The sequence below is a fragment of the Ciconia boyciana genome, chromosome 7 (assembly GCF_034638445.1).
Source record: "Ciconia boyciana chromosome 7, ASM3463844v1, whole genome shotgun sequence".
Classification (NCBI taxonomy): Eukaryota; Metazoa; Chordata; class Aves; order Ciconiiformes; family Ciconiidae; genus Ciconia; species Ciconia boyciana.
In genome coordinates, this window is record NC_132940.1 from 23,035,015 (window position 1) to 23,048,719 (window position 13,705).

A 13,705-nucleotide genomic window follows, 5' to 3' on the forward strand; every position below is an offset into this window, starting at 1 on the left:
ATTTATTAGACATCCACAACATGTAAATTAGTCTGAGAAGAATCTGTGACTTCATGGCATAAATGGGAAAGGAGTTAAGTGGCATGGTAAACTTTAAATAATATTTCATGGATAGCCAGTTATGCCTCCTAACTACATGAATTAGCATCAACTGCAAAATTCTTTTAGGATCAGCTCTACAGGAAGTTTTGGGTTCAGGGTTAAGGTAAAAGAAGTACCTAAAACAATAGGTCAATAACACACGCTAACGGCAGAACACAGACAGATTCAAGTTTCAAACAAAGAAAAAGAAACTGATTTTTTTTTCAAACCAGGAGATATGTATTTTTCTTCAGAAGCACCTCTCTTGATTGCAAACATATCCACTGCAAACTAGACATTAAATTCAGCTCTGATCAGATGAAAATTTGAAATGCTTTCTTTTATTTCAGTAGAGTGATTCCATGTTTACACTAAAATAGCTGGGGATTTGAAAATGTTAAGGATAATGTTATAGTATTCCAATATAAAATATTTTGGAAAGGAAAAACAGAGATACAAAATCGTGGCTTGTGCATTTTGTATTGATTTATAAAGGCACAGATCTCACTAGTAACAATGCAGTATTTCATAAATATCATGTAGCAAGAGGTATAGATAAATATGTTTTATTATATTAATGAAAATTAGTTGTAAAAAATTACATCAGGTCTCCATCTTTGGAAATATTGCCCCTTTTTTGAAAGTTTCCATGTACTGAGTACTTTTCATCTTGCCTTTTTTATCAAAGGTGGAACTTCACTTGTTCCAAATACACCCATATGTCAAAGGAAAATGATATGATATGTCTGGTTCAGTAGATGAGAGTTGTAATAAAGCTGGCACAGGTCAGAGCCTGGGTTCTAATTCAAGCTTCCTGACTCCTTCAGCTTTGTAGCAAGGCATTTTAAGTTGAAATTTAGACCAGGGGATAGAGTCTACACAGTCATTTGCTTAATGCAGGCACAAATGGTGCCTTATGGGCTCTTTGCTTTGCAGATAATCTGACCTTTTCTGTGTCATTCTGCCACAGTGTCCCCATCTGTGCTAGAAGGAAAAAAGTAAGCTTGTATCACATTGCATAGATAAGGATCATTAAAAAATACAATGACCCCAACAGGGTTTAGAAAGGAGTGATAAATGAAATACCCAAGTATGGGTTTCAAGGTTGGCAGAGAAAAGCAACCTCACAGCATTTGCTGTTATTTCTTGGACCCTTTGTAAACTGAAGTTTGGAGTTTGTGAGGAGAAAATAAAGATAAGACTGAGCAAATACTGCAAACAAAATTCTTCTTTCCTACTATATTCAGGGCATTCCCAATTAAAAATCCAAGTGGGAATTAATTTTGCTTCCAGTCTTAGTCATACTAGTTTTCTTTGCAGCTTCCACAGTCCAGTAAACTGGTAAATGAGGATCTTGGCACAACTAAAGGAAAATTAAAGCCTTGCTGTCAAGCCTGTGATTAAGTCAGAGGGAAAGAGAGAGCTATAAAACACACAAAAAAGAGCATGATTCACAGGATCCACCATGTCATCCTATCTTCCTCTATATATATTGAGCTGTTAAATCACTCTTGCAAGGTCATAAACCTGTCACCATTGACTAAGCTTATTTTCATGAAAGGGTTCAGACCTTCACCTTCCCACTCATGAATATTCTCCTTGGAAAGTAGCAGAAGCCATAGGATTCTAGACACTTATATGCATTTCAACTTCTTAGGGTAATCATATAAAAGTATTAATTACAGTACTTGCACCTGCATTAGAACTTACATTCTTTCCAGCTTTAGCTCTAGTTTAGAAAGATTTTTAAAATTGTTCATTTTATCATTTATTTTTTGAATTCCACCTCTTTACTTTCCCTCCCATCTTCAACCCTCCCTTAGTCCCTTCACCAAAAGAGATAAAACCCCTGCATTTAATAAAAATAAAAAGTTCAGGATTAATAAAACAAGAGGATGGGCTTGATCCAAAGCCTATCAAAAGTGAGAATATATCTAATATGTACAAGGAGCTCTGGATCAGGCTCTGTACAGTCCTGAGACCGTACAACTACAAAAGAATCGCTAAATTAAATTAATCTGCGTTATGCTTTCAATCAACTTACGCTCGTTTCTGTGATATCAGTCTCTGCAGGAACACCTGGACCAAACTCCTCATTAGTGGAATCAGTTGGTTTCTCTTCATATTCTTTATATTCATAAAAATCATATTCGCCTAAATCTCCATCTACCAGCAGATCAGATTCACTGAGGTCTACTCCTCTGCTTCCATATTCAGTTTCCTCAGTTTTTTTATCATAATCCTCTCCAGTTATGTATTCTTCAGCAAATACTTCTTCAACAGGATTTTGCTATTCATATCAGTAGCAAAGATTTGGGAATAGGAGGAATACGTGAGTTATTGTTAGTGAAGCAATGTAAGCATATGCTGATCCACCATGATGACTTGTCAAAAGAAGAAAGAACAGTAGAACTACAGCATATTGTCTTTTAATTAGAGTCTGAAGGAATGGAAGTCCAGCCTTTCAGAGTAATTAAAAGATCTTTGTATAAGTAGTACAAAGAAGTAATGCTTTCATATGCTTTTTTTTTTATTTCCAAAAACTGTGAATTCAATATATCCAGTACGCTATGTGTACTGCTTGCTTAATGTTACTTTAGAGCCAAATATAGCTAAATTTACCTGCTTGGTTTCACACTTACAAGCATTCATGAATGAACATATGCACTGCAATGAGCAGTGAATAAATTCAGACCTTTTTACAATAACAATGTACAGGAAGTGCAAGCATCACTTTAGTTAAGCCCAGCCTTCTTTATTATTTTCTGTCTTTATAGACACATAATACCAATGCTGAGCTAAATGATTCAACTTCTTTTCTCTTGTTAATGATTTTGCAGTTACCACTCAAAAAGCCATGGTTCACGTCTGTCACAGCAATTTATATATTTTTTGGCTGAGACAAATTCCACCTACAAAACTCAGACTAATTTTAACATTTCTGAAATCTAACCTTTCATCTTCAAGTATGTTAACTGTCAAACCAAGCAACCAACTTACAAGCACCAAAGCAGTTTAAAAGAATGCTATATTTGAGATGTACAAAACCATTTGTGAAAAAAAGAGGATTGCTTTATTCTGTCACAGAGGTCTCTTGAAAGGATAATTTTGAAAGAAATCAACGTTCAGATATTGCTAATATGAGACAGCTATTCTAGATGGTCAGACAAGATGAACTAGTATGATCTTAAACATATATTAAAATGCTAATCAACATCCAGAGTAATTAAAAATATCTTGATCTAACCGTGACATTAAAATATATTTCAATTAAAATAGAAGGCTGGATTCTGATTTAACAGTTGCCTAATTCCATTAGCTACAGGACTATAACTTTTGCTTATAGCTAGAGTAAATGCAGATCTGAACCAATTCTAAGCCAAATTTTGCCTTTATGCAGAACTGCTCTCACTAAGGAAAGCATTTAGCACTTTGGATCTACCTCATAACAACTGTACTATTGTACTATTGGCCTATAATTGCCCAAGAAACAGAATGATTTAAATATGCCTCTGTTGATCAACTTGTGAGAAGTAAACATGACATTTAACACAAGAACAGTTTACAGTAGAATGAGTAAAATGCATCTCAATTCACCTTCACCTTCCAAGATACACAGGAGCCAAAAAACAAATGGGGAGTCTTTTCCTCTTTTCAAATGTTCAGGGGTGGGGGGGGGGTTTGTACATCTTTTAAGCAACATATCTTCATTTTGAAAGGAAAATGTAAAATAAAAATGAAAAAAATATTTCTTACAATCAGCCATCATTTTTCTAAAACTAGCATTAATTAATATGCAGACATATTAATCAGCACTGGCTTTAGATGTAGTAATCTTAAAATAATATTTAGGCTTGTCATTGTGGCTTTCTAAAAATGTGGTTTCTACCATAAGTCAAAATAATAATTTTATCTTTTTTTGACAGTTCAAAGTACAATGTTTCATAGAACCTCAGTGAAAAGCAAGTAATTTGGTTTTGTTAGCTGAAGAACTATTAAACTATTAAAAGGAAATGATGGCTTCTGACTCAACTTCAATATGCTGCTATGGTTGCAGCCATTCTCTGTCTTGTGTTAGGCTTATTTTATGCAGCATCTTAAAAGTTACAGGAAAAATTAGAGACTTCAATTCCTCTTAGATTAGGAGGACCATGTCTAGTATTTAACCTAGTTTATACTAGACATAGCTCCATTCACATCCACACTGAATGCAACAATCCTGCATTTCCACAGCATATATCACTGAATGATTTCCAGAATCATGAACTCTGCAGTCTAAAGATTCAGCAGATCTCTACAGAATTAATGGGAGTTCTGCCCAAGAAAATAGTAGGTTCTGATATTGGCTGAGAAAGCATAAAATGGCATTAACTGCTGTTATGTATAGATATGTATATTTACACAGACAGACATTCGTCCTTTTAAAATGTGTTTGTGCTTTTTAATCATTCACACCTGGTGGGCAAGTATTTTGCCTATCATTTTCTCAAGAGTCCTTATTACCTCATTTGCTTCAGTAGTTCTAGAGGGAGCTTCTGTCTGGGGCCCATAGTCATTTTCAGCTATGCTGTATTCTTGAAATCCATCCACAACGTTTGCCTAGTATTAAAGAAAAGGTACATTATTAAAAAAAAATCCTGTAGGAAAAATTCAAGAGGTATCACTTTTATTCAGGTTATGGTATTAGCCAGGCGTATTCATCTATTGGGGTTAGGTATATTTTTTCTTATTATCAGAGATCTTCCAGTCTTGGCCTGGGAAAGATCTTGATTATTTCTTGGCTACCTTTACCCCTAGTTTGCCTTTTGTTGCTGCTTGATAACTTTTCTTCTTCTTGGATGCATATTTTTCAGATTTTTTTGTTGTGGCCTTTTGGAGTTTGTCCTTTGAGCTAGCGGCCACTGTCCTCTTCTTCTTTTTGACCATGGCTTTCTTTTTCTGCAAACGTTATGAAAGATGGAATGGGAAAACATAAATAAAATGTAAAGAAAATTGAGAAAGCAAGAATGAAAGAAGGGTAACCAAATGTGAGATGAATGCTGTCAGCCGTGAGACCTTCCATCTCTAACTGAAAGCAAGTGTTACAGCTACAGAGTAAAGAAATGAGTGAAAGGAAAACATTAAGGTTATATACAGAAGACACAAATTGACAAACCATGTGGTAGGGGACAGCTGGACACCACACAACAAACAGATCAGATTCTGTTACCTCTGTTTGTGCTACTGTCTCTTCGAACAGTGGGGGTCCCTCTGTTACAGAATCAGTTTCTTTATAATCTGCATCCCCATACTCATAGTCATATTCGATAAAATCTTCTGGTGTGTACTACATTGCAAATGGAAAAATATCAGGCATTCCCATGTTAGTGGTAGCAAACTAGATTAGCAATACTGGAAAGCATCTTAACCTTTACTTAGCAGTAAAGCCTAAGAAAATTAAGATAGTATGAACAATTCAATACAGTTATTCATTTGGGGGAAAAAATACAATTTCTTATTTCTTTCAAAGCACAATACAAAAGTAATAAAAAAGCAAGTAGTAGTGCCAGGAAAAAACTCTCTTTTATTGGACTGCACAGAAGAATCAACTATAATTTGGATTTCTGGGAGCACCAACTGACCTTTGTGAAATCATATATTTATTTAATCTTTAAATTGCAAATAATGCCTCTTTTTACCTATACTTTTTTACCTGTGTTTTTTCAGGTGACCAGCAGAGTGGAGTGATGCCAATATCTGACATGAATAGGGTAAATAATTTCAGATACAGGAAAGAGGTCACAACTCACAAATAACCATGGCTATCCTCCTCTTGTTTGCTGGAGAGTTCTCAAAAGCAGGGCAGCTCCATGGTACATGTTGCCTAAGCAAATGCTTCCCTGGTATAATTTCATTTGAAGGTCAGATCCTTAGCTGCTGTAAATTGCTCCATAGCTCTGTATCTATAATAACTAGTATCAAATGAAGATTTGGCCCACAAAACTTTTATAAGAGAAAATGGGTTTAGAATTGGCTTGTGTAATGTTGTGAACATGATCTAGGGAGCCAGGAACTCCTGAGCTGTAATGTTGGCTCTGCCACAAAGATACTGGTCTAGATATTATGTGCACCAAGTACTACTCATCACGGCTGAGAAGAAAGGGCAGCTTTAAACTATCTTACCACTCCTGTCACGCTTGAAGCTACAGGAACTGGTTGGTCCTGTAAATTAAAGCAGTCTCATGGCTGCTACCAATTCTCTTTACGTCCCCAGGGAGCCAAAGGAAGGTGGAATTGTGGCCAGAATCCGGCCAAGTGTCTGCTTTCCCTTGTTTAGGAAGAAATATTCTAATGTGCCTCATGTGAGCTAGCCACTTCTGAAATCTCCTTTCTCCTGTTATAAGTCAGCATCATTGTCTGTAAAATGAAGACAATATCTATTTGTTTCATTAGATTGCTGAGAAGATTAGTACATTACACTTCCAAATGACTCTGAGGATTCACAGAGTTCATAAAGACCATCAGCATCAGAAAGAGATTGACATTTTATAAGAAATTATAAATGAGATTAAAACAGATATCCATATTCCAAAATATATTCTACCATGTGACCAAATTACTGGTTTAACTGTTTTCTCTGGCAAAGCCTTTTGATACAATTCTTGTACTTATGATCTTAGTGCGCAGAAAATACAGAGAAGTTGGTTTCCTCAGGAAGCATGAGACTAACACTGAAAGGCCTTAATCACTTAAAAAAACCACTTTACATGGGTTTCTGTTGCTTCACTCCTGTGACACCTCAGAGTCCTACTATGAACAACAGCTTTTCTTAAAAAGAAGATACAGATTTTTTAAGAAGTCAGATGCTTTTTATTTGATTGTCCTTTTGTTTATTTCTATACTCATGCACATATAACTTGGTTAGTCATGAGATTTGATAAACATATAGAAAGAATGTAACATACTTTTGGTAATTGTCCAAAACTATATTGCACATTAATAGAAGAACGTCAAACTGCACTTAAATAACAAAACATTTATCATCTTAGGTGGAGAATATCCTATCTGTGAAGTATCTTGGTGCTTTATATCTGCCTGTTCTATAAAGTAAGCAATGCTTTGATTTCATCAGTGGTATCATTGGCATTACAGAAATACGTTGATTCTATGTATACTTTTCAAAACCAGCAGCATTTTAGACTTAAACCTGGTAAGTAATATGTGATTATTCTCTCCCTGTTCAGTAAATTAAGATTCAGCCCTAATCCCAGTGAAGTCAATGAAACATCTTTGACTTGTAAATGGTATTGCTCAAGGGCCTCATGAACAGTGATGATACATTTTTACAGATGTGTAAATGTATAAAAACATGTTTTCTGGCTTGTGCAGTTTTGGAAATGCAACTCAATACAACTTGCTTCTAATGAAGTATGCCACTGACATCCAGAAAAGGAAACACAGTGGCAAGTTTCTAGGGGACAATAAGCAGCCACATAAAGGAAGTGAAGAAAAGAAATAACCACATGGGTCACAACAGCCATTTTGAAACAGTTACAGGAAAGCATTGAAATTGCTGTAATTCTTTGGAAATTATAAAAAAGTGTGCAAATGCATAAAATCTGATTTGCTTATCTTCTGTCAAGAAGTCTATGCAAACTAGGGTGACCTACAAGGAAAAAAAAAGTCTTTAGTGGAATATACCTCTTCAAATTCAGTCATTCCACCCTACCAGTGACAACCCATTACATATTTTTAAATGCTTCCTCAGCCAAACAACATGAATCAAATACTCTGATATGTAATTTTTACTGGTACCAAAACAATAGACACTACCCATGTTAAATACTATCCAGTATCTTAAGGGATAAACGGAGGAACATTTTGGAGAGAATGACTGCTTCTTTAGTTGGATTTAAATTTAAATATGCTGTTAGGAGTTTGTTTTAATAACTTCCAGACACATAAATTCCTTTTTAGTAAGCATTGTAGACCTACTCTGAAACTGGAAGCATTCATTCCAGCATTCATTTTGACCAATTAGAATTAAAATATAACTGTGTTGCTCAGTAGTATAACTGTTTTTCAAATCTCAGTAGTATGGCTTCCCTCAAGGTAAGCTGAATGGCTGTGCTGAATTGTGCCAACTATGCGACTAATAAAATTATAACAGTGGGTTACAAAAAGTTCTTCAGAGGGCACAAACTAAAGAGAAATGTTGACTGGAAAAAAAAAGAAAGGAAAAATATCTGTGCCAAGTATGTTAGTATTAAAAAAGAAAGTGGTGAATAAATTGATATTTATGCTAAGATCTGCCAGAGGCATAGTTTGGAAAGCCAGACATTTATGAATGAAAACTAGAAAACACTCATACAAAAATGCTAAAGTATGTGGAAAGATCTATTGCATCATGCATAATCACACAGAAAATACTTTACTTTTGGGTATTGTGCTTCACTCATTTCTGTTAAAGAAAATGAAACTTTCTTGACATATGCAAAATATTATCATAAATACAGTGGTACAGTTGGGTTGCAATGATATGCAGGCACACAGACAAAACCAACAAGAGATGAGAAGTGGGGAATGCCAGTTTCCATGCTGGAATCAGATTACTGCCAAGCAAGTGAAGATCTTCTCCATGGACTTTTTTTCTTCCTTTTTAAGAGCACAGTATCAGAGGGGTATTACAGAAATTCTTGAACCTACAAGCTAGGACATGTGGCCACCATGCCGAAAACATATTCAAATAGTTTCTAATTGGCAGTACTTTGTAGTCCCCCTGGTACAAGGGGGACAAGTGGGAATATACAGTAGCCCTAAACTTCCTACATAGAAAGACCTTATTCTTAGCAATCCTTCCTTTCCAGGCATTTCTTTCTGAAAGACCAGCAACCCTAGTCTTTCACACCAGCCAATAAACAGAGAGAATATGTTTTGTACTGTACTGCACAGGTCCTGTCGCAACTAGTGAAATATAGATGCAAAATCTTCCAGGTGTATTTCCTGAGGCACAATCTGTCCAGATGGAGGAATGAATCTCTACACCCCTAACTGGTGTAAAGATGTATTTTACAAAGATGATTTACTCCACAGCATGATTTTGTCAACTCAACCTGATAAAGGCTATTCCTCGTTTTTAAGATGAGACAACAGGACTGGTGAAGGACTGGCCAGTTAAATGAGGACTAAATTGACAAACACCAGGAACAGATTTAATGGAGTGAATAATGGTGCTTTAGTCACCTGCTGTGAAGCTGGCAACTCACACTTACTCTGCCATTAACAGTCAAGATTGGATATGTGGCACATATCCCTCTTTTTCTGGAGCTACACAACTACAAGGTCACCTTTGTCAGATGACCAGAGACAGAGGTATGACCCACTCAGTTTGAGGCTTCAACAAACCTTGAGAAAAATGCCTTCACATTTTGGATGCTAACATTTCTGAGTGCAAAACCATGCTATCTCAGGCCTTGCTATCAGTTCACAGTAGTTGGGGAGTTCACAGAAATCTGTCATGGTTGCACTGCTAATCAAAGGAAAGAGAATAAGTAGACTCTTGAAAATACAGCAGAAAGCATCTAGAATTTCAAAATTAATTAATGCAAATGGAAAAGTATCTTCTGCCACTTTCTAAATTCAGTCAAGTCTACTAACTCTAGCAAGAAATCAAAGCAGGGAATGAAAACAAGTATGACAGAGATGAAGAGTGTAGTTGAAGAGAGCATCATTTGTTTTGTTAGCTATATACCAAAGGAAGATACTACTGGCCAGGAATGCAGCCAGAGAATCAAGAAGCTGGAATGGGATTTAAAGGGGCATTCAGCTTGTGGATCGTTCTGATAATCCTTCTATGGGTACAGACTTAGCCAAGTGCAAAAGATACCTGTACAGCATTACACAGCTGTACAGCATTACTTCAATCCTACTCAAGAGATCTGTCTATGAAAGTTTACCTAAACCCTGATACTGCTAGATAATGGGATGGTTAGAGATCTGAGATTCGCCAAGTGCTCATAGTAATAGCAAAATATATAGAACTGTATTAACTTTCCCAGTGATTTCCCGTGAATATAAAAAAGATTGACTCAAAATTATATCTTCAACTTGGACAATAGCTGGAACTTGGTGAGGGATTTCAGCTAAGAGACATCAGGTAACACATACTTCAAATGTGATGCAATCTTCTGTTGTTTTTCTTTCTTCTCTTGTAAGACCACCAATAGTTACAGAACAGCCATTCTTGTAATGAATATTGCATATGACTGTTTTCTTACAAATGAAAGGAAGAATAAAACCTGCTGTTTCTTGATGGGACAAAATCTTTCCACTATGACCTCATGCTTTCTTTACCAGAGTGATTATATTACACTACCCGATCATCATGCAATTCCAATTAAAGAGATGAACTGTTTTCTTCATCAGATGAATTTTAGAAGCAGGAGATCAGCAGCATGCAAGGCCTATTTCAACTGTGGAATGACTTAAATATTCTGAAGACAGCCTTACTTTGAAAACGGCTTCTTCTGCTGCCCATACTCTAAAAACCTACCCCCCCATTCCAAGATGTAGGTTTTAGCAATTTTTGCTTTACCTTTCCAAATTACAAGGAACTAACAATCTAAATCCTAAACCAAAGAACTGTCATAAGCTCAATTTTTCCATTGCCTAAAGATTATGTTAAATCATCTAGCTAGCTAAAGAGGCAAAGATGACTTTGAAACATTCTAGGCCCACTAACACTTTACAAAATGCCACAAAATAAAGGATGCCAAGCAAAATGAGAGTTTTAAAAATCAGATGCAGTAATGTAAATAAATGGTAGTAGTTGTCAATCCTAGGGCAGAAGGAAAGTTAAAAGCTTTAAAAGACGGCCTCTTCTACCACATAGTCCTTATATTGTTCATAAAAGTGATAAAAGCAAGGAGACAAAAGGACATAAGAACAAAATCTTCAACTTCCAAAGACAGCCTCTGTCAAAAGGAGAACAAGACAGTTAAGGTTCTTTATTATGTTAATTGCTTATAGAAAAAGTCTATATATCTATGCAAAAAAAAAGAGACTTAGGAAGATCACTATTTTTAACACCTGCTGTTAGATAACTGCTATTCTAAACATGACATTAAACATGAAATTAAACATGAAAATAACTATCTTTCTGTATTCTTCAGAAAGCTAGTCTTTCTGATCAGTCAAACACCTGAAAGGACACTAAATTAACATGGCCTGAAAGGATGCATGAGGCCTCCAAGTCGGCATATTTTGGGAGCCACTGCATCTTTATTTTACCAAGTTCATTTCATTAAAGGCAAACATTTCATTTCTTCAAGTAATCCATTAGTTTGGGATAGGTCCAAAATAAATAAAGCAGAGCTCCTTCGGGGAGCAATTTCTTCAGCAGAAGTCAGACAGTGTGATTTATTGGATTGCAGAAGAATCTTCCAAGAGAAGATCTGAAAGCCTGATAACTGGGTCGATTGAAAACTAGACCTGACAACACTCCAGAAAATATACTGCCCAACATCAAGGAAGAAGAAGACTGGCTAGGGCTTTCCCTGCTCTAATTTCTGTGAGCTGGCCAAGCATATGTGATTGAACTGGTACTGAATTTAATACATTTCCATTTATAGTAGAAAGGGTTTTGAAAACAAGACAGAGGCCAGACTATTCACAAGCTATTTATAAGAAAAGCACAGGTGCGTAACTTCCTTAGGAAAAGTAATCCTCATAATTTTAAAGTATAATTTCATCCCCACATTTGATCCTTAAAACCTAATTACACATTCAGCATGAAACAAATGTAATGATTATTGAATTAATCTTAAAGCTCAGTATAAAAAATAACTGTGAAAAAAACAGCAGAATAGAGCAAAAAGCTTAAAATCAACAAAATAAAAGACCCTCTTCTCCCAAAGACACTATTCAGCCAAATGGCTAATTTGCCACTATGTTCATGAACCCTGCAATGTATCTGAAAGGCTAGCACCAGCGGCTCCACAGTAATTCATCCTATCATTTAATTCTAACATTCAATGAGTTACAAGCCCTTGAGATACATTGCAGAGCTCATGAAGATACCATATTGTTAATGATCAGACTTTGTTCTGTAAAATTCTACAATGGAAGGATAACAATCTAGTATAGAGAACTCATATTTCTCACTCATTTCCTCTCCCTACTTCCTACCAGTTTACTTGTTTGCAGCTCTTTGCCCCTTAGTTTCTCTGCTTTCTCTACAGAAAAACCTTCCAGAGTTTGCAGGCCATAGGAAGATTTTGCATGGTAAAATGACTGTGACACTAGACTGAAATCATGCTAATGCACTATTCTAGTTACTTTCTAAAGTTCCTGGCCAGTTTCTTCTCCACCTAACTCTCTGTATCCAAAAGCTATTTAATTGCACCAAACGTTCTGAACTCTCTAGCAACCCTCCTCTGACAGACGACAATAACATGCAACACTTAATGAATATATTTCAGGATACAATATGTTCCTTAAAAGGTCTGACAACCTCCTCCCTGTTGTAAATCAAATACAATGACTTTTCTTTGCTTGGAATTTCTGAGAACTGAGAATTGTGCTCATCAAGTAATTATTTGGTTTGGTCCGTTTAGGAAGTACTCTCTCTCCCTTGCTGTGTTCAAATTTGAACATTTTCTATACTCAGATACCCTTTCTTTTTCCTCCAGAAGCAACTACAGATTCAGCACAATTTTTTAAGCAACTTCTAGGAAACACCTTTTTGGTGTAATGACAACTGCTGAGGTCATCACTCTCTACTTGACAAGTTCTGGAGATTCATACCCAGCTCTTCACAAGCAAGAACAAGGATGACTGATGCATTGATGACTTCATGACAATTAAAGCATGTTGTGAAGGTAGAAATAAATGATAATAAACAACAGAGTAAAGTGTGTGGATATTACTACTAATCTACTACTTTCCCATTGTCAAATTTCAGTCTGAATGACACTTAGGTCTGATGAAGTTGGGAGAAAACACAGAGGAATAAAAGCATTCTGTTCAGAAATGTCACATGCATCTCTATTAATGGCTCAGCCTGAACTGCCCACAGAAAGCCCCACAGTTCTGGCAAACAGCCAAATTCAACAGATTTTGCAGAATCTGTACACAAAAGGTAGTTAAAGGTTAGCCGGTTAAATAAACCTTGTTTAGACATATATCACAGTTACTTGGATCCAGAAAGGGACTGATATAATTAAAACGGAAGTGGAAATACAGCATCCAGCTCCAAAGCTTATATCTTGAAGTCCTTAGGTCACTCCTGCCCAACCCCTTATAGGAAGGGAGAGGTGATGGAAGAGGATACAGGAGGTTGACCTTGGTTAGGTAGGAGAATGGCATGGGGATCAGGATAGCACAGCTGAGTAAGCCTGTAGAGAAGGGTAGAATTTAAGGTATGTATGTCCTCCCTTTGTAGGCTGGCTAGGTCTATGTCTTTATTCACAGCTTGCTGTTTTTGTGAAGCCCATTGTGAGATGCTTGATTCTTCCTGAGTGTTATTTAGGGTAAACTCAGCACTTAATTCAGGGATGAAGGGACCCTGCAAGTAAAAAGTAGGCATTGAAATTCTCTCTGTTGCATCACCCAAATCGCAATTTAAATCTGATGCTAAGGTAAAAAG

General features: G+C 36.2%; 1 protein-coding gene across 3 annotated transcripts in view; it reads right to left on the bottom strand.

Annotated features, from left to right (window-relative positions):
* Positions 1–13,705, bottom strand: part of COL11A1 (collagen type XI alpha 1 chain) — a 163,475-nt gene that overhangs the window by 106,057 nt on the left and 43,713 nt on the right. Inside the window, exons 6-9 of one of the 3 annotated variants that reach the window (XM_072868974.1) lie at positions 5,291–5,407; positions 4,873–5,019; positions 4,585–4,680; positions 2,126–2,371 (exon numbers count right to left, since the gene is read on the bottom strand). In XM_072868974.1, the coding sequence (XP_072725075.1) occupies positions 2,126–2,371; positions 4,585–4,680; positions 4,873–5,019; positions 5,291–5,407 (606 nt within the window). The remainder of the gene's footprint in view (positions 1–2,125; positions 2,372–4,584; positions 4,681–4,872; positions 5,020–5,290; positions 5,408–13,705) is intronic. The other 2 variants (XM_072868972.1, XM_072868973.1) reach the window with 2 other exon arrangements.